The following is a 21,245-nucleotide window of genomic DNA, read 5'->3' on the forward strand; positions in this document are numbered from 1 at the left end:
TGCAATTTGATCCCCCAGACCTGCCTTATTTATGACTGGGATTAGCTATATTCAGACAATCCTGAGGAGCAGAGTACAAAAATAATCTATAAAGCAAAGCCCCATGAGCTAGTGGAAGAACCTGCACCACTTATAAAGCATAGCAGAAAAACAAATGCCAGAGCTAGATTCCTACAAGTAGTCTTTGCAACAGAGGAGAAGATAATTGGTGGAGGTAGGAAGGGTTATACCTGCATGGAGAGTCTTACACAAAGCACTTGGTCACTATTCCAGGCCCACTGGGTTTTGGTAGAAATAAACAAGGAGCAGAGGTCAAGCTGCAGGGCAGCTGCACTCAATCATTACCCTAGGAATATGCAAGAATAGCCTAAGTTGCTTACAGGGATGCCCGTGTAAACATACACTGCTGAAAAACATGTAACTGTTTTCTTCCAACAAATGAAAAAAAAAAATTTCAGCTCTACCTACAAAGAGTCAGTTACAAGCTAATCAATAGTAATTACCTATCATCTGGTCTTGCCCTCCTCAAGGAGCTGTTACCTGATGCTCCTCCCTGATTATCTGGCACATGGACCATAGGAACTTGCAGGAACAGTATTTCTTGATGAAAGCTGTTACTTCTCAAGCAATAACTCACTCTTCCATCACTAAATAATAACTGGCCTTTTGCTGCAGCTGCAGATCCTTGGCACCCTGTGAAGACTGTATATTCAATGAGGTGTTTTTCTGTCAAGAAACATTTCCTAATTCTTAGATATTTGTTTCAGCAAGTTTGGACTGTGTCAAAATGACTAAAGATGAAAAAAATCAATTTTCAACTTAAACCCTGTGTTTGGTATGAAATCTCGTAAGAATTAAGGAATCTATCTCAGGTTCTCTAATGTAGCCCATGAGGATTCATAAGCACTGTGTACCTCCTGAGCAATCCTTAATGAATGCTTCAGGGGCATTTGCACTTGTTCCTGTGCCGTTATTGAAATTATTCTCAGTATCCCGTATTATCTCAAGAAAATTTTAGAACAACTGTAATATTGCAGTGATTTAAATGATAATCCACAAAAAGTGGCATACCTATTTCTGCAGGATAAATTAAAGATACTTACAGGATCAAATGTATCAAGTTGGTATAGTAACTGTCATGTAAAGCATCAAAATGTATGTATTCAGGAGTTTGAAATTATCCCAGGCAAATAAAGCCAAAAACTAATTAAGTAAAAGATTTAGCAGAGAATCAAGCCAACCAATGGAGCTAGCCATCACTAAAGCTGTAAAACAGGCAGATAACAAAGTAAGCAAAATCTAAGAGACAGAAAAAGACTAGTATTTGACAGAATAAAGAAGGCTTAAAGAAGCTAAAAGTTATAATACAGCTGTAATGAGCTGCTCAGCTCCACAAATTTAATGGCAATTACAGGCATGGAACCATTGATCTTCCTTTTTCACTCTGTCTTCCTCAGGGCAGTACTCCTGCAAGTATCTAGAGAAGTTCAGATCTCAGGGATTTGCCTACAGTTAGTAAACAATAAATATATTTGATATATTCAGCCACCTAGGGAAGATGCTGAATGGTACAGGCACAAGGAAGGATGCACATTTGTTTAGAAGAAGTTAAACTCGTCGCAGAACAGTGACTTTGATAAACCATGGCTCGACACCCGTATGCAACCCTGCGTGTGAACACTGCTCGGTTTGGCAGTGTTTATTAACACGCTTGTCCGCAGACGCAGTGTTGGATGTGACAGGTCATGCAAGTTAACACCTCTCAGTGTTTTGTTCCCACTGTCTCCATCAAGCACAAGCTGTTAAGGACTTATGCAGATGAAAATACATGGAGATTTCTGTTCCCCAGGGATTTCTGCACAGGGAGGACCTTTTACCAGGCACATGAACCAAGTACCGAGGCTGAGTAAAACGCAGAAGTGCCGCCACAGGGGTGCAGATGGGAGGCTTTATTTCTTTTGGATGAATTATCTACTTTCTCCTGAGCACAGTTCCCTTCTTAAGCCACCACGGATGTTCTTTATTCCTCTAAATATACTTTTCAGTATGCTCCCCATTTAAAATGGAAAGGAAAAGTCTCACTCGCAGGGGACCCTGCTTTGAATATGACATTCATGCAGAGCGGTGGCCTGCCAGGGCTCCCGTGGGCTGGGACAGGGTGATCTCATGAGGAAGGGATAATTCAAAGTGACAAACTGAGTGTCAACACCCTCACTGGTTGTAAGAGTGGGGAGAGAACAGAGGCAACGTAAGTGCAACAGCTGCTTTCCAAATAAATGTATTGAATTCACTTTGCTAAGATGTTTGGTTTTCCAGCAACTAAGACAAATGAGCGAACAGACAAAAAAAAAAAAAAAAAAAAAAAAAAAAAAAAAAAAGGGAGTTTTTAAAGAAAGCAGGCCCAGTTTAGTACTGAAAAAGAGATTTTCATAGGAATTCTTAGCCAGTCCTATCCATACCTCCTGTAAAGTAGCATCAGCCAGGTCTTACAGTGAATCCCTGGTCTACTGTTCATTAGGCTTGATTAGGTGAAAACAGTAAAACCAGTTTACATGCAAAATTACTTTGATGGACACAACAGAGTCCCCAGCAGTATCAACAGAGTGAATGAAGAGGTGAGATTTCAGCAGAGGATGGGCTCTGCATTTTGTCACGTGGCACCAATTACAATTCTGGGAATAAAGGTATTTGTCACGGGATGCTCTTCTTACCTAAAGTAAGGTACGTATTGGAGATGCATCTTCTTGACAGTACATGTTTACTGCTCTTAGTCTATATATTTTTATCACCTCTACACTGTTTTTTAATGCCAGCTAGCATTTGTTTCGCAATGCATGAATTCACTCTACCTAGCATTATTTGTAATTCCCTACTGGGATTATGTTTCAGCTTACAGAAAAGAAATTTTTCTTCTTAAACTGTTAAATCTCATCCAAGGGATCTTTGTCTTCTCTCCAATTAGCCTGAATTCCTACTGTTCACCCAACTTTCAACTTCTTCTCCAAAATGGTAATCAAAAAGATGTTTCCAATATCTGTTATATAAGAAAATCAGGTACATACATGAAGATGAACATGATCCAACAGAAATAAATTGTTATGTAGGTATATATTAAGCATTTTACTAATTTGGGTTCTAAGAAATGTCCTACTGAGAATATGCATTCATGCTTTACTAATACAGGGAACGTTTCACATGGAATTCACTTGCTTTCAAATTTATGAGAGAAGATCATTAATTCACCTTAAATGCTGCTTATTAATTTTAATGTTATTTGGCAAATATTACCCTTTTCAGTAATTCATTTTCTCTTTGAATGCACTGTCAGGACCTTTATAAAATTTCAAGAGTATTTTAAGAGTTCGATGGGTTGCTCAGCAACACATGAAATTAAGTTGTGTTGTAATCTCCACGGCAAGCATCTGTGAGTGGCATCTTTTGAGACAGAATATAACTTTGAATCATTTTTCATCAATTTTCCTACTTATAGGCACGATAACTAGAATGTATTTCAGTCACAAATCCAAGCAACTGAAATCCTTTCTTTAAACTTATGTTTTAGTCTTTTCCATCCAGTTCAGCTCAGTCCTGAGTTCCTCACGTACAGACGTGTTTCAGACCGCCTTGTCAGGAGCTCTCTGCAGAACGAGCGCAAACCCTTCTATAAAATGCTGCTGTGCCTGCAGTAACAAATCAATTACACCAGTCTCATAAAAGCAAAGTGAGTCTCCTTCCAGTGAGACATTTTGGTTTTGTCTTTCAAATGTAAGACCTGCTGCTGTTGGAACACTTTGCTTTTGAGGCTCTGGTTGGCTTTATGGCAGGCAGTTAGTGACCTTTCAACTACATTTGATAACATTTCTACCACTCTGAGAGAAAGTGTTTTCCAGGAAGAAGACATTTGGAAACCCTGTATTGACATCCACTGATTTCCACCACTGCTATAAAGCATAGCTGAATTTGGATTAGAATCTAAGTGATCTCAGGTGATGACAATAGCGTTATGGTTGGTGGTTTGGCTAGTCAAAGAGAAATTCCTCCTCTCACTGCACCAGCCATGGTCAGGTTTAGCCTCTGCCTACAAATGATTGCATCACATTGGATGTTTCAGCTTCTTCATCTCCTGCACTGACATGACAGTATTCCCTAGGGAAAACAACCTTTTACTATTACTAGTTAGTACCTTGACCATGAGATTTCTGTTGGCATCTCCTTAAGGATGGAGACAAAGTGAAAATGGTGCCACGCTGCTGTCTTGTGTGAAGACAAGGTGATCAAATACATGTTTAAGCTCCTTGTACCCATACACAGACTACAGCCTATAAAACGAACTACATAAATCCAGCTGAGATATAATGAAAACATGAATTAATGACTTCATACCCTTCTGTGAGAGTCCTGGTCTCAGCTTTGCTGATTCCTAGAGATGCCAGCATGACGCATTTGATACACTCCAAGTAAAAATTCAATGAATGATCCTAACTTTATGTTCAAAGTGGCATGAATAAAACTGGCAACTCATATTCAATGTGTTTTTGCAGATTTTTAACCTCAGGAAATATTCAGAAATACAGGGTTGACTGTGTAGGTGGATCTGCAACAGTTTTCTTGGGGTCTTACGAGACTGAAAAATGAACTTTCGTGTCAGCTTGCTAACAGCGGGTTCCTGTTAGACATGGAGAAGCACAGAGCTGCTCGCCCAGGACCTCAGTACATAACCGGGCTGGGTGAAAACACTTAATTAAAGGGTACAAAACAAAACAAAACAAAAGACTGAAAACATTTCAGACAATAATAAATCTTGAGTGCTTGAAACAAGTCAACAAAACTGCTATGGAAAAAAAAAAACAAAACACCAACACAACCACCCAAGGAAAATATCCCAAACTAATTTCTCAGCAAAACATTTCAGAAGATCATGTTTTCAGTGGTTTCCAAGTGAAAAGCAAGATTTACTGTCATTGCTTCTACAAAAGTTTTCGCTGAGAAGTGGTAACCTTATTCCAGAGACAAAATGTTCAAAACTAGTCGATGCTTCCAAAGGGAAATAAAGCTGCTTTTCTGCCTCAGAAATCCCGCTGGCTGCCAGTGTTGACACAAAACTCACTCTTTACTGAGCTCCTGAATGATCAGCAAGCTCAGTAGGGTGGTGTAGCTGTTTTGTTTATTTATAAGCATGGCAAGTTTCCTGCTGTAGCTGCTACCACATTTAAATGATCTTGGCAAGAGTGAGGCATATGGGGTATATTCTGAAGAAGGACCATGTCATTGCCTGGCAGGCAATTTCCTTTTTTTTTTTTTTTAGGCCCAAAACACATCTTTCCAGCCTCCACTAAATGCTATTATTTCTGAGGATATCTGAAACAGGTAAAATGGTAGAAGTGCTAGAAGGGAGACAAACAAGGGCTCTAGAAAAAAAACCTCACACTGACTTTGAGGCAGAATACTGAGGGCTCTCTGGGCAGGTTTTTCTTCCTCAGTACAACCACTGATGGCAGACAAATACATTACTTAGAATTTCTGCAAGGTATCACAGAAGTCATAGCATTTTAGCATCCCAGAAAGTTACAAGTTAAGGAGCATTTTCCTGGATCCATAGTAAGTCTACAGGCAGAACACTGGCATCTAAACCTATCTGAATCGACCTTCAGAGGAAGCAGAAACGTCTTTCAAGCCAAACATATGTAAATGAAACACCTAGATTTGTGAGAAGCCAGCAAAAAATATCCAAGTTACTTGGAAAAGTTACAGCATTCAAAGTCTAGCACGGCTTGCTAAGGGAGTCAATGAGGCTGGAAGTGACTGATGGCCCTACAAAGGACAGTGGTGGTGCAACACCAGGAACTGGATGTCCCAATTAATAGTTTTTATAAGAAGTCTTCATCTCAGGTTTTAATGAATATTCTGCATTTTCTCTGTTTTCCAGGCAAGAAGTCAAAGCTTTTTATGTTTGGGTTAGTTTTGTATGGGATTCCATGTTACTATGGAAGCTACAGAGGTTTCATGCTCTGTTTTACTGCAAACATTTTGGGCCTTTTCCCCTTCTCCACTCTTCTGCCTACTATTCAATGCCTCAGAAAAGCAACACTTTCTAAGCATAGTCACATAATTTTCATCATCAGCTGGTCCCACTAGCAAATCCAGCAGCTTAAATGCTCAGTGCTTCTGTGTAGTCCAAACATCTCACACCCCAGTTCATCCCTCCCCTTTCCACCCTGCCGCCTCATTTCCCAACATGCAGAGGAAAGGGTGAGTCCTGCAGTGCTTGGGCAACGCTTGTCCCTGAATGGTCCTATCTGAGCTGATGGAGGAAGCAAACCCTGCAGTCGTGAATCCCTCTCAGACTGTGCCCTTCTGGCCACTGCTGCTCATCTGCACAAGCAGAGCTCACCTCAAAGTGCCTGCACTGTGGTTTCTTTGGCAGGTTCATCCTGGCAACCTGTAGCTTCAGAAACATGAAGTCCGTATTTTAGATTTCACTCAGCATCACTCAGCAGCTCATGCTGGCCACGAGTTAGCCATTTCATATGATTATGATGAGAAACTCCAATTAGCAAGCGATGAACGTGTTGATTTCAAAGTCCATCTAGACAGCACTTTCACAGTGTAGTGTATATACATGCTTTTCATTGATCGGTGCATCCCTTATGATTTTGGGAGGAAATTAGTGAAATTGCTTAAAAGCCCCACACTGTGAATGTCAGCCACAGACGCATCTCGAAATAACAAGATTTTAAAATTCATCCCAGACACATTCTGCAAAGGACAGTTCTGAAATCATGCTTTTCCCCCTCAGACTGGGAATTAAACTAGAAATGCTTTGTGCAAGTCAGCTCATTTCTAGTGTCTACATTCAATAAGAAAATGTAATTGGAATATGCATTTTGGGTTCCTGCTGGCTACAAATCACTTTACAAGCTGATCCACAAATGACATGCCACCTAGTAACCAATTCAACAGCTGTTAAAATTCAGCCGTTTCTAGAACAAATGATGACAATTGCTTACAGGACCCTAACAGCAAAATTATGTTAGACACAGCCAGAAGTACAGCACCAAATACAACCAGATGACAATTATAAATTTTCACAGTGTCAGAACTTGCTCTCAAAGTTACACAGACTGCTCAAAGTTTTGTCTGCAGCAGGGTATTTTTTTAAAGGTATTGATGGACTATTAAAATCAAGCCAATGTAAATTTCTTTTTTAGCATGTCCTAGCTGGATGAGAGAACTTAGAAATACAAGTTATTTTACTTTGCTAGAGTTTTAGAGAATATCAATGTGTTAGAACAATTTTGGAGGAAAAAAGGAAAAGCCACAAAAGAAAGCAAACTTCTCTATTCCTCCTTATTTCACTCTGTAGAAACTCGCAGCTCAAACTACTCCACCCTTGAAAAATGAAAAATCATGCACCATTCACAGCTGCTCAGTAAGCAAACCTGTTTTATGTACTTGTGAACTAAAATAATCAGTAATTATTATATTGACAGTAGAAAAAGATACAGGTATCAGTGTTTGATAATGACCTGCAACTGATTTCTATGCTGTTGAGTGAACCATAACTTACACTCCCAATAGGTACTGAAATGAAGGATAAACCTCAGGTCTTCTGTGTACTGTTATCAGGAAATTGTTCCAAAAGTTTGTGTGTTTGTGAGGGCTATTTTTATAAGCATTTGTTCACTCATTTGTTCATCTACAGACTCATTAAAAATTAGCATATTAACCAGAAAAAATGCAATTCAGGTTGGTCAGTGTTACACCTGACTTCAGCACCTATAAGGACACTGAACCTGACTTTCTCCATACTCGATGACAGATAGAGTCAACACGCAGCCAGAGAGATGTGCATCGCTAAAAAATAGCCTTCCCTATGGAGCCATGCCTTTACTATGTTCACAAGCTCTTTGCAATGGAATAACCAGAAGGCAGATTCTGATTTCGGTTACAGCGGCCTAACTTACCTGTCATCAAAGCAGTGACTTTAGGTTTACCTCACTGTAATGGAGATCAGTCTTGAATAAATATTCCAGATATACACCCGTAATAATGTAATACTAACCAGTAAGTGAGAGCAAGACTAACATCTCAATGTGTGTATTTCCATTTGTAGCTTGCACCATAAATTTATTGCAATGATAAGCACCTTTGTTCTTCAAGAGGGGTATGGATTTCTCTCCTCTTCAAACGCCGTATGATCTGGCAAGTCAAAGGGTATCATTTCAATGGTGAGGAGTAGATCACGACATAACCCTGAACAACAGAACTAAAGAAATGCCATTCTGGTGAGTTTTGTTATCGCATTAGCGGTGCTGTTGTATATGAAGAACCCCAAACGCTATTCATGGACTACTGTCAAAGGCAGCTGGATGAAGAAATGCCTACCTGAAGACGGCGAGGCTCAGGGACCAGAGCACGAGTGGTTTCCTCAGTTCAAATTTTGCTCGCTTGTTCATTAGTGCCGACCACCGAATATAAAGGCAGCATACAGAGCTGAAAATAGGAATGATTTCTTCCTGCAAAACAAAACCAAAAAACACCTGTCAAGTATTTAACTAGTATTAGATACACAACAGAGTCATCCGGACGTAACTGCTAAGGGCTTGTGCGTTTCCCTGAAAGGAAACTCTTCTGAAGCCACTCCTGCAGCCCAGCTGAGATCATTACTGTACAAACCTACATGCCCGCACATTGGGCCAGGGCCAGGTGCAGACAAAACCGACCCCAGGGAAGTTCTGAAAGAGGAGATCCAAATTTGGCTTCCATTTTTCCCCAGCTTCTGAAGACTGAACTTCTGTGACAAACAGAATAGATACTGCAGAGCCCAGACACACTTCTGCAAGCACAACATGGTTGATACTTAAACCAGCTGATCACATTTGGTGGCTCATTCATCTTTTTCACATCAATTTTTGTCTCCTGCAGGCTCCTTGCTACCTGGCTATTTATTTTCCCATTGCTTCCTCCAAGAGGACACTTACAGACCTTGAACACTGCAACAAAACATGAAGAGCCTCATGAAAAGTGAAGAACCTGCCAGGAGCGGTCAATAGCCCCATTAAGCAACAACCATGCTGGGTGGCATCACCTGCTCCACAAGCCCTGCCTGTGAGTGCCAGGTCAGGAAATCCAGAGAATTTGTTGAAAGGCCAAGCAGGGTTCTGCTAAGGAACTGCAATGATACTCTTAGAATTGCAAGTTTTGTTTTTAAAGCTGCCTGATAGCAGTCCAGCTTACCAATAATCAGCAAACATTTGAAACTCTGCTACTACAAACTCATTGTAAATCAACCATTAGAGATCAAAACCGGATTCCTTCCCACACAGCACAATATTACACTCACCAAGACGTAATGGTGTACAGGATTAACGGTGGCCTAACTGTGATGGGTGTGTATTTAGGAACAGATTTTACTCTACAAAACCTGTAATTATATTCACAAATATCAGTGGGCTATAGCTTTGCACCAAGAGGTGCTGGTTCCTTTTGGACCCCAAAAAAGACAAACACTCTCAAGAAAGGTAACTACTTCATTAATATTCCAGAAAAGGTGGCAGCAAGCTACCAGATCTTAGGTTCCTTCTGACACTGGGATCCTGAGATGATGCAGCATCAGACAGTCCTGCCATCAGGGCACAGCACGCCACCCAGGCTTCCCATCAGGGGCAAGGTTCACCCACATTGTGGTCTTTTAGAGTTTTCATAGCATTTTCAACTGGATGCTTACATGAAGGTATGTTCCTTCACCTCAAGATGTGCTTGTGGTGTCACTGCTGGTGCCAAGTAGATGCCACCCCCAGGCTCTTCCATTACAATTAGCCGGCTGAGGGTACCCGTGGCAAGGTATGTGGGCAGCACAGGATGGTCCTGAAGGCCAAGCACTACTGGCAGCACGTACAGCACAGCCACAGCACGTGCCTGTGCCTGCTCAAGGCAACTGGTACGTGGATCACAAGCTCCTCCATGGACAAGGGTCTTCCCAAAAGGTCCACAAAACCTAAGAAAAGCTGTAGCAGCACATCTGATTGGAAGTATACAGAAAGCACATGCAGCCTTCACTGGAGAGAAATTAGTTTTGTAAGTTTGAAGGCTAAGTGAAAGCAAAGTCCAAAGAGACAGAGGCATATCTGTATGCGTGCAGTAGCACGCCATTTTCTGCTCACTTGGAAACTCCTCTGTTCCTATTGACATGTTTATAGCTCTGTGTTGCAAAACACAGGTAACTAACTGCATGAAAATCCGACTGGTGTTCTGCACTGAGAAGAGAGGACCCAGTGCCTGCAGTCCTCTGGGTGACCTTTAGCATCTGCACTGGCAACAAGCCCCAGGAACACCAAGATGACCACAGAGCCAGCACCCTCTCACCTTGTGCATTGAGATGGTCTAACTGCCATGGCAATGTTTATCACCAACAGGTTTTGAAAACCACAAAGCTTCGCCCTTTTTTCTTCTCATAATAAATAAAAAAGCATTCATTTTCACTTCTATAGTCTTGAATTCCACAGTCAGGGAAGGGGCAGAATTACCACATTTGATAGCACGATTGCAGTTTAGCATGACTGGAGGTCATTAAATATTTGTTAACCAGTCTGGGTAGTGATGAACCACCTCAAACTTGCTCATACCAAACCGCCTAACTGTTGAGACAAGATTTATGGGACAGGAGGAGACTCTCAGTCAGGTTGGACTACACTCCCGTCTCCTTCCCTCTGCAGCCTCTTCAGCAGCAGCATGCAGAGCAACGCAGGTGAGGAAGGCAGAGGGAGTGTGATGGGCTGTACCACAGTCTGCAGTGCTGTCCTGGCTGCCCCAGGGCATGGGGAGAGACGCCCGCTCTGCATGCTTCTGCCCCTCCAATCACACAAAATCCTGGGCCTCCAGTGCTCAGCGCAGAGAGCCAGCAATGCACACAAGGTACAGAGGGAGATATGCATACACACGTACGGCCACTCGAGCCAGGTCACTTGCAGGGGCCCCACAGAGGGACCCCGCAGCCCCACACCCGTGCAAACCCCCCACCTCACAGCACTGTGGTGGAAGTCCCTCAGACCAGAGGCAGGAAAGGTCTGTCTTGCACCGGTCCACGCATGGAGCTTCAAAGCAACCAAGAGCAGTGCAGGATGACATCCTGGTGCAGGGGAAAATCCTGCAACACAGTGCTGCCATGCAGCTGCCAACAGGACACAGGCCATGCAGGCTGGTACGGGGGGAAGTCAGAGTGTAAGAGCAATAGCTAGAAAGACTTCGCGGGAAGGCAGGCAGGCAGCAGCTCAGTTCTGGATCAAACACAGCCAAGACTTCAAAGTAACGGTTCAACTTCAGTTCCAATTCAAGAAAAAAAGACCAGTTTGAATGAGTTAGCAGCTCAGGTCTCTGCTCTGTTTGACTTCGTTCTTCCTGGACAGGATATATAAAGCAACATTTCACAAAATCATAGAACCATAGAATCATTTAGGTTGGAAAACACCTTTAAGATCACCAAGTCCAACCATTTTGTTTTGCTTATTACTGAAACTATTTTCTATGAGTTCAGTCAAGTCTATTGAGGTCAATCGTTACATTACACTAATTAGAACAGATAAATTTTAGGTCAGTTTTAATGGCTTTGTAATGAGTTCAGCATTATTTGCAGTGACGGTGAATGGTATTCCTGCAAAATATGGCTTTGTATTGGCGGTGGCAGACATGATAAGATTTGATTGCACGCATGATATGAACTGCAAAAAGCAGCTGTAAGCAGTTTCAGACCAGGAGGGACTCAGTAGTATTATATCCTGTCAGAGGTAAGCACAACACTGAGTAACAATTACGTTGATTTCAAAATAATCTCTCTGTTTTGACACCTGCTGACAACTTCTGGTAACTTTTTGCATCCAAAGGACTTCGAATTTTCCCCTCTTTGCAGCATAATAATGGTTAAAAAGACCAGGTAGTTCAGGTGATACAGTTACAAAGGGGTTGCAGAAGTATGTACTCTAAAGGTGATCTGTTTAACTGCATTAGACTGGTATTAACCAGCTTCCTACCAGTGTTTTTATGATGGATTTGCCTGAAAGGTTCATGACTACAGCCTGGTTCCTGGGCTGGTGACACAAATCGATGGCAATCTGACAGCATTCAATTACATTTGATATGGTTTCAGCCAACAGAGGCCAATATCAAACAAGCATTTTTAAAGACAGAGTCTTGGAGTTTTTCTGGAGCACCGTAACGTTTCATTACTATTATCTGAAGAGAAACTAAATAGAGCAGAATGATGACAAAAAAATTAACCTTGAAACTAAAAAAATATTAAAAATCCCCCAAAGTAATTCAGTAGCAGACTCACATCCAATAACTTCAGCGTTAGCACATTCATATGTTTGTCTTCAATTCTGTTCTGCAGCGTAACACAGTAGACATAAAGACAGGGTTGCCAAATCCTCCACATTTTTCTGGCATTTCTGTTTCTCACAGTTGTCTCCCACCCTCCTACATTTTCAGACTTCAGGGACTAAGTACTATCTCTACTGAATACAACTCCATGTTTCCCCGTCGAAGATTGCCAGCTCCTTCCACTAAAAGGGAGGCAGAGGAATTTTCTAGAGAACCTCTAAAACGCTCTGCTCAGGCTGGGGGTTACTACAAGAAGGCAAAAGTTTGAGGCTACAAGCTCAAGATGTGAGGCAGATCTTCCAGGATGCTAGCACAGAGGTGGCTGTGCTGTGAGGCAAGGGGACAGGCAGAAGTAGCTGACACGATGGGAGAAACAGAAGAGAAAGGATGACTGGTAAGCATGACAGCAAATGAGGGGAGCTGGCAGCCAAGAGATGGATGTGAAGCTGGGACAGCATGGAAGGGCAGGAGGCTTGAAGTCCTTCCTCTGCTGAAGCCCCTGGAGGGATGCTGCTTGCACACGTGGGCACACCAGCAGGCTCAGGCTGCCCACGCTGAACACAGAGCTTTGGTCACTTTCCTGCAAAAATGCTGCAGCAGGGACAGATGGATTTTTCATCCCCTGGACCACAGACTGTGGGTTCTGCTTGTCCCTCTGCACTGTGTAAACCATAGGCAGGCGATGTGTTTTATCAAGGATGGATGGTATGGGCACTGACGCGTTTTTTAGTAGCTGAAATCCTTTATTAGGTCTCCCCTATAGCAGAGGAATGGAGACAGGAAAGAAGAAAATGAAAAGAAGTGTAACCGAGAAGAGGGAGGCAGAAACTAGGCCTGATAAAGGAAGACAGAGGAAATCCACCCCACCAGGAACAAAGCTTCTCCTCGGGAAAGCCCCCTCAGGCACCAAGGGGAGACAGGGAGAGACCAACCATCCAGCCTCAGGCAGGAAAACACAACACAGAAAGGGGCAGCAAATAATCCAAAGAGGAAAGCAATGGTAAACAGACAGCTAAGGAATAAGAAATCCTGACTCCCCCAGAAGTATGTTATTTATAAAATACTGAAAGTATAAGAATTACCACAGTATTCTAAAATAAGGGGTCGGAGCTTAAGGGTAAGACTGATGCACAGCACTGCAAGGCATCCCGGCATCTCTGATGCAAAGTGAAACAGCCCTGAATATTGCAGTGCCGCTGAAGGAGGTGGTTTCAGCCTAGATGCACGGTTGTAAATTTTTTCTCCTGAAAATAGCAGCCTGAGTCATTATTGTAAGTTCTCTGATGTAATGTGTAAATGGAATAGATTATAGATATGTGCTATAAAATTTTAAGTTTCCATAGGATCTTGTTTAATCACTATGGAAAACCCTCACAGAAACGCACAAAGGGCAACCTTATCATAGATCTTTTTAACTATCTTCTATCATGTAATACAGGATTATCCTCATAAGAGCATTCAGGAGGGAGTACGAAAATGAAGCAGTGTTAGCCCCCTCTATCTACATTCTATAGGGTTTAAAAAACTTCTTCTTTATCAAGATGTATTTACTTTGCACAGGCAAAGCTCATTCTTGAATTCCTCACCACTTCATATGCTGCAAAGGGAGCATAACAGGTAAAAAAACAACACTGTGGTTGCCAGAGCAGAGTGCTTCTGGCAAGTAAACAGGTAATTTCAGGCTCCCGATGTTTTTCTTTTGGTCTTCTTCATCACCATTTTATTGACTTTAAAAAAAAATAGATTTTATTGGGGAAAAAGGAAAAAAAAAAAAAAGAATCCTCAGTAAGATGAAAGATATGGGACTTTTTCTTACTGGTTCCTCCCGGCTTTCAACAGAAAACAACAACCACTTGTGTTCATAATTGAAACTCCTACCTTGAGAGTCTAATTAAAGTGCTTTAACCTGGACCAGTGCAAATCATGCAGCACACCCATGTCCACAGCTCACAAACAGTAGCTGTTAGCCTTGGCAAAGTTACTTTTTCTCTGGTGCTTATTTAAAAATCGCACATTCTGTATGTATAAAAAAGGGTGTGAAAACACTTCTCAGTCTCTCAGTGTTTCTACCTCAGGAATACTGTCAAAGCAAACCTTTCTCTCTCTCTCTCTCTCTCTCTCCCCAGATATAATTTTGACAGAACCAGCAAGAAGAGATCCAACGTGTGGATATGCCAGTTCTGCATATGAAAATATAACCTGTACTCCTGGCTTTGATTTGAGTTTCTGCAGCTGCCTCCCATTGACCATACCAGCCTTAATAACAGAGACAAGGACATGCAGAAGAGGAAGACCTGCTGATACACACACTCCAACGCAGTCTGATTTATTCCTATAGCTCAATATCCTTTGACATTTATATTTAGAGCAGCAACGATGACAGTCACACACACGAGTAGGTGACTCACTGATGATGGTCTTTGACGTAACAGGCTATCAGGGAGTAAACAGGGATGTATCTCATACCAATCACCTGATCCCTTGATTTCTAAAACCTGCCTCTCAAAAGAGCATTTCAGCCTCCTCGTGACAGGTACCATCGGATATGCAGGTCTGTGCTCCCCACTTGGCTGGGGCAGCTCCCCAGGCATCCCTCTACCTGCTGGGAGCAAGGGAAGAAAAGTCAGGGCCCTGGGAACACATCCCAGCCAGGCACTGCTATTCCCCCACAACAGCCCTTTTTCTGGGATCCTGTTCCCATCACCCAATTCATGTCATCACTGACAGACAGTACCTGTATCATCAGCCCAACTCATTATCCCATGGAAACGAAGGAAATGCAGCACTGGGAAGCTGCCAGAGGGACTGCTGTGGGAACTGTCCCAAGCTCAACTTGGCCGAAAAGGATGGAGGAGGAGAAGGACTTGTGTGTGCACTCCTTGATCCATGAGTGCTAACAGCTGAGCCAAAGCACAGCCTGAAGCCCAGGTCCCCCATTTCCCAGGTCAGAGCCAGAAGGGTGAAAGCTACAGGGCCAGTAACCTTCAAAGAGTAGAGCAACTATATTTTTGCAGTGTATCGCCAGGTCACAGCCTGCTGTGGTCCAGCTGGAGATCTAACTGGAGATAGCCCCAGTTCCTCACCAGGCTCCCTGGGAAGCAAGGGGCTGTGCCCACCTGAGCCTCTCCCCACATGGCATTCAATGCAGCAAAGTGCTCCCAGGTCATGCCAATGGTAAGGCAGGCAACAGCCCTAAAATTACCCAGAGGAGAAACAAGGGTGCGGCAGTGTGGAGACATGAGGGAAGGTGGCTCATGTCCTGCACCTCCCTGGTCGTTGCATTTGTTTTGTTGAAACATGTTTGCTGGTAGTTTGTCATACTCATGCTTGTAGAATATATGTGTTACAGTATTAGCCATTAAATAAAATGTGTGCAGTTAGGGACAAAAACAGCAGCAGCAAACTTTTCTCGCACTCCCTTTGCAGTGGGAAAATGTAAGAGGAATGTAACGGTGAGAAAATGATTCAGGGACAATTTTTTTTTTTTTTTTCAGATAGAAGATGCAAACTCAGCTCTGAAGTATATGAAGTCCCTTTTTCTTTATAATTCTCATATAGGCTTAATGGAACAAACCATAAACCCCGAAAAACCCGTAAGTTACAATCCCAAATATAAGCAACGTCACAAGAGAAAACTACCACTCAAATGGAAAGAGCTTCAGAAAAACACCAAAAGAACCTCCAAAACCTTCAGGTTTGAAATCAGCTTGCCCATAATTTTGTTATCACTGAAGGCAAATCAGCTTCATCTCTGGCTCGACTCCAGATTTCCTCCACTTTTAAATTTAATGGAGACCCACTGAGTGGAGACGGCAGGTGACAGTGTGCCCACAGTGACAACAGCCATCCCCGAGTTTCCACCTCACACAGAGAGAGCAGTGGAAGTTGCAGCCCGATGGGCCAGATTGCTGGGGTGGGCTCCACTGGAAGCCTGCATCACCCAGCCTCCAAGGCCTCCACTCCTCCCCAGGGATGGGCCAGCATCTGACCTCATTTTTCCTGACACTGGTTGTAAGTAACAACCATTTTTGCACAACCCTCCCCCCCCCCGCCAAGATTTATGTCACCAGAGCCAAGAATTGCATCTAGCCCCAGGAAAGTCACAGGAGCCTACTAGCAAAATTATGACCATCCCTGTCCCTGTTAATAGTCTTCATAGCAGGTCACTCCAGTCAGAGAAACTCCTTCTTTACTGGAAGCCTCTGCTAAATCTACCTGTATCACCCTGACAACAGACCTAGTTCTTAATAGCAGGACTTGGGGTTATAACAGGTGACAAAGTAGGATGTCCCAGTGTCCCCTTGGACAGACCATGGTTTTCTCCAGGCTTTGCTGGGGCTTTCAGGCAGTCGGTGGGGAGATGGCAGAGAGCAGGGAAGCCAATGTAGGTCACAGGCACTGCAGTTCTGATGAAAGGCTACAGTACTTTCACTTTTAATTTTATCAAGGTACATTTAAACCTCCGGCCTCCACAGTAAAACCTGGAGCTACTAAACACAACTGAAACTGAACTTGGGGTCTACTAACCTACATCTCTCCCAGTTGAAGTCATTCTGTTTCTTCTACCCATGTCTCTCCTGAAAGCGGTTAACGAAGACGCAAGTGGAGGGATGTCATATAGACATAGCATGAAAGTAACCAGATCTCCATATTGCCTTACTCAATTGACCTGCTTTATCTGATCAAACCAATCAATGATTATGACATGTAATAAGTTTACACTTAAAGGAGTACATCAACATAAGGCCTTCAGATCCAGGAAGATCCCTGAAGCAACTCACAAATGTTATTTATTTAGACAAGTGCCACTTTCTTTCACTGCTTTGGGGATAGGTATTTTATTTAACAGGACACAACACAACACTATGAGTAAATCAATAAATACTTACTAAACCTACCTTTGCCCCTGTGTCTGCAGGAAAGCCTATGCACCACAGTGGCATGGTCAGGTCTCTACCATTGCAAATACAGCTTGTGAACATCTTGGAAATAATGTCTATTGGATCTCAAAAAATGTTTAAGTAGGAAAAAAAGCAGTCATTCAAAATGAAAATGGAAAATGCAGGCATCACAAGCAAGTTGTTTTTCTATCTATCCACCCTAAAAGACATAGCAGCAGACATTGCTCCCTTACAGCCTTCTGCAATATGATCTCATAAAATGATGTTGCTACAACTGCCAGTAGATTGCAAGACACAAACAAACAAAAATCGTTCTGATTTTCCTGAGAGCATTCCCAGCCAAAAAAGACATGCAAGATTCTCCCATGGAGCAGAGCACAACCTTAGCAACAGCGCAACCAAAAGTCATGTACAAATAAGCCCTTACAGCTAGGGCTTCGTGATCACCTTATGGAAAAGGATCACTTCGTAACTCTTCCAGCATAATTTAATGCTTTCTAGCACTGAAAGAAACCAAACTAGGGGATGCCTGAAAAGCATAATAAATTAGAGCACACACTTACCACCCTTCTCTTCCCCATCTAAAGGCCTAAAACCATATAGACAGATGAGAGCAAGCCAGTAATGCCATTCTGTGGGCTAGGTTTGATCAAAAAGGAGATACTGGTACCAGTGACATTGCAGTAATGAAACCGCACAACAAAATGTCTTGTTTTCAAACCCTCTAAATGCTCACATGCCCTGTGGAAGAGAATGGAGTGAATGGAGTTCATAAAAAATGGACATTCTGGTAGAGAAGAAAATGAAAGAATATTTTCCAGCATCCCTTAGTGAAGAAAAATCAGGTCATCTAGAGAACAAATGTCTGTTCTGACTGGTCCCACAGTACTTTTTGATACATGATGTCAAGGACTGCTTAATGTATCTAATAAAATCTTCAAGGACATCTGACCTTTGTCTAGTGCTGAGAGATCAGTGACAAAGGATGCTAATGGAAACACTGCAGCAAACTTGGACCTAACTCTTGACTGATGGGGAAGTAGCAAAATCCAGATAAAATATGGGGCAATGTTGCCATGATCTTTACAACCACTTCTCTAAAACATAAAGCCCTGCCAAATAGCCACTTTCCTTCTTAATCAACTGGGAAGCTGGTCAGGACAAGTACAAAGGTGTTAGAGCAGTGCTCAAAACTTGCAACAGGGAACAATTTGGAGTAGCTAGGAGGCAGGTTTACATGCTGCTACCTCCTTACAACATGATGCTTTGCAGCTTGCCCAACACGTTCACCAGCAGAGAAGGTAGCTCCGTGCATTAGCTGGATTATAAATGGCATTTTCATGAACTAAACCTCACCACTCTACCTAAGAATTTTATGCTTTTCATTCCCAACAGAGACTTCAGTCCCCAGACTAATCTGCTAATAAATTTCCCGGTACCTTCAATCCGTCACAATTCCCATGTTGTTGACCATGACCTATAGCTTCTTCGTCAAATCCAGAATTGCTCCACTTGAAATCAGTCAAGCCAGCACCTTTAAAGGAGGCCCTTTCAAGGATAAAGGAAGAGGCAAACTGGCCTGAATCAAACTAAACACTGTGAGAAATACTGTGAGCAACAAACCAATAGAAGTAATTTCCTAATTACTGTCAGAGTTTTCAGGATCTGATGTGGACAAAATTTAAGAGGCGGGATGACATTCCTAAACCTGTAGTGGAAATGAAGATGGGACGCAGAAACACAGCAAACCCTGTACATCACCAGCACCCACTCCTCAATTAAATATCACAGCCTGGTTGATTTCGGGGCCTTTCCTGCTGACATCCCCCTGCAGTACTGAACCAGCCTTAAACAATCGGAACAAACCAGCAGGAGTGGCACAAGGCAGAACAAAGTACACGGCATTAATGTAGCTTATCTCTATCCTGTCAGCAATACGTTGGTGACAGTTTGTTCTGGCTTTCCACCTCTGCCCGCAGCTTCACGCACCCTCGTCTCCCTTGAGAGGTGGCAAGAGCCGCCAGCGCTCCCCAGCTGAAGAGTCTGGGTCTTTCTCTTTGCTTCCAGCCACCAGGGCTTGGTTAACTGCACCCTGCCCTTAGCCGCCCCCTCACCTAATTAGATGGGATACTAAACTGCTTAGCAGTATTTCACTTTCCATCGTGGTATAAAGAGCCCAGGTTACTAAAGGATTAGCAAGTGTAACACTAAAGTGTTATATATACACAGAGCTGCCTGTCCTAGTCTCTGCCAAGTACTGGTCACAGGGAACCTATAAAAGATAGGATACAACCAAGAGCAAAGAAACCACGGACAAACAAGGCGATGAATTTGGCCTATGGTGGAAGTGGCTGCATATGTGACACTGAGAAGGAAAAGGAGCATTACCAGGAGTGAGCACTGACATTCAGCTGTTCTGGACAGGCAGACAAATGGAGCAAAGCAAGGGCATAAATCTGAGTATGTTTTTAAACAATTCAAATACAACAACAGTCAGAATTTAATGGCCATGGTCATTAAGGGGCAAAATTACTGCAAATTAACAGGAAAGCCTGTCAGCATGTCAGCGATACTATTCCAGATTTTTTTTAAACAGAAAGTAACTTTCCATGAAGGTTGAGAGATTAAATAAGTGATCTGACCTTTGTTTTTTCCCAAAGGTCACATAACCAAAATTTGTTTTACATCTCCAAACATATTCCTTTCGCTATTATTTTTCTTAATTGGATTGTCCACCACTGATTACATCTGTAACTTGTGATTTTATTTTGCTCAGACTTCTCTCCACGGCAGTTTGCTAGCCTATGGCTGGCCTATAAAGAAGCAAAAAGAGGCAAAAAAAAAAAAATCTGTTCCAGTAAAAAGCCAGGCTACTCCTAAACTAATTTCCATATAACACAGCTAGTACAGTAGAATACCCTCTATTCTCATTACCCTTCATGTTCTCGCCACTTTTCTTTCATGTGGCTGTTGAAATAGCACCAATAAATCTGCCTCATGCATCTGCCCACTGTCTCTGCCACGTTAGGACCAGATGTCCTAACCACACATGAACCCCTTTACATCAGTATCTCATTCAAGGATGCTCTGTTGCTCTGTTTCTTCTTTCATTTGCAAAGGGAATACAAGGGTCCCTTGGCACCTGCGTGTAGGATCTGGTAGGCCACAGAGAGAGGGAAGAAAGTGATCTTCCCAAAGACACAAAATTCCCAGGGTATGCCCCGACATACTCCAGCACTTTGCAGTGCTCCCACCAGTCTGTGCCAGCAGCTGAACCCAAAAACCACACAGGCACCGGTCACCCTTGCTGACCTTGCGCCTGGTGACCCTATCACACAATTCACACACACTGAGACTGGGCATCTTAACTGGCATCGCGCTAAACCAGCACAATCCAAGCACTACCGCAGTTTCCACGGGCTGGGCACTCCAGTTTCCCTGCGTGCGTTAAGTACACATTAACAATAGCTTGCTTTTACAAGCCTCTCTCCTTGGGAAAGGTAAATGCTATCTCTTTGAGGTTGGTAACGATCAACGCAACTGCGTACTTGCCACCCAGCTAACCTAAGTGCCCAGAGAAACTGCATCACTGCGTATTCAACAAGTTTTTCCACTTTCATGACACCCTAAAGCAAATGGCAGTTTGCTAATGTTTACTGCTTTTGGTTTTGGTGGGTTTTTTTCCTTTAGCTGTAGTCTGCTTTGAGATTCATGAGTGTAAGCACACTACAAATGCATAGCACAGACTTTCACAATTACTCAGCATCTGGACCGAGATTTCACTCCAGCATGTTTCCCAAAAGGCAGCCAGTGCTTGGAATTCAAAACACCAAAGGCAAAGAATGTACTCATGTTTTAGGGACCTATGCCAGTGATTCCCTTCCTGCACCATTGCAAGGCTTCTTCTACTTCATTTTAGTTTCTCTGGCTCACTGGGACTCCAGCCTACTGAAAACAAAAATATTGTAG

The 21,245-nt window shown here is 42.7% G+C and overlaps 1 protein-coding gene across 1 annotated transcript in view; it reads right to left on the bottom strand.

Moving 5' to 3' along the window:
* The window catches only part of ELOVL6 (ELOVL fatty acid elongase 6), a 77,675-nt gene that overhangs the window by 18,522 nt on the left and 37,908 nt on the right, over positions 1-21,245 (bottom strand). Inside the window, 2 exon segments of the mRNA XM_037381143.1 lie at positions 8,386-8,458; positions 8,461-8,516. Of these exon segments, the coding sequence (XP_037237040.1) occupies positions 8,386-8,458; positions 8,461-8,516 (129 nt within the window).

This window comes from Falco rusticolus, chromosome 1, assembly GCF_015220075.1.
Source record: "Falco rusticolus isolate bFalRus1 chromosome 1, bFalRus1.pri, whole genome shotgun sequence".
NCBI classification, from domain to species: domain Eukaryota; kingdom Metazoa; phylum Chordata; class Aves; order Falconiformes; family Falconidae; genus Falco; species Falco rusticolus.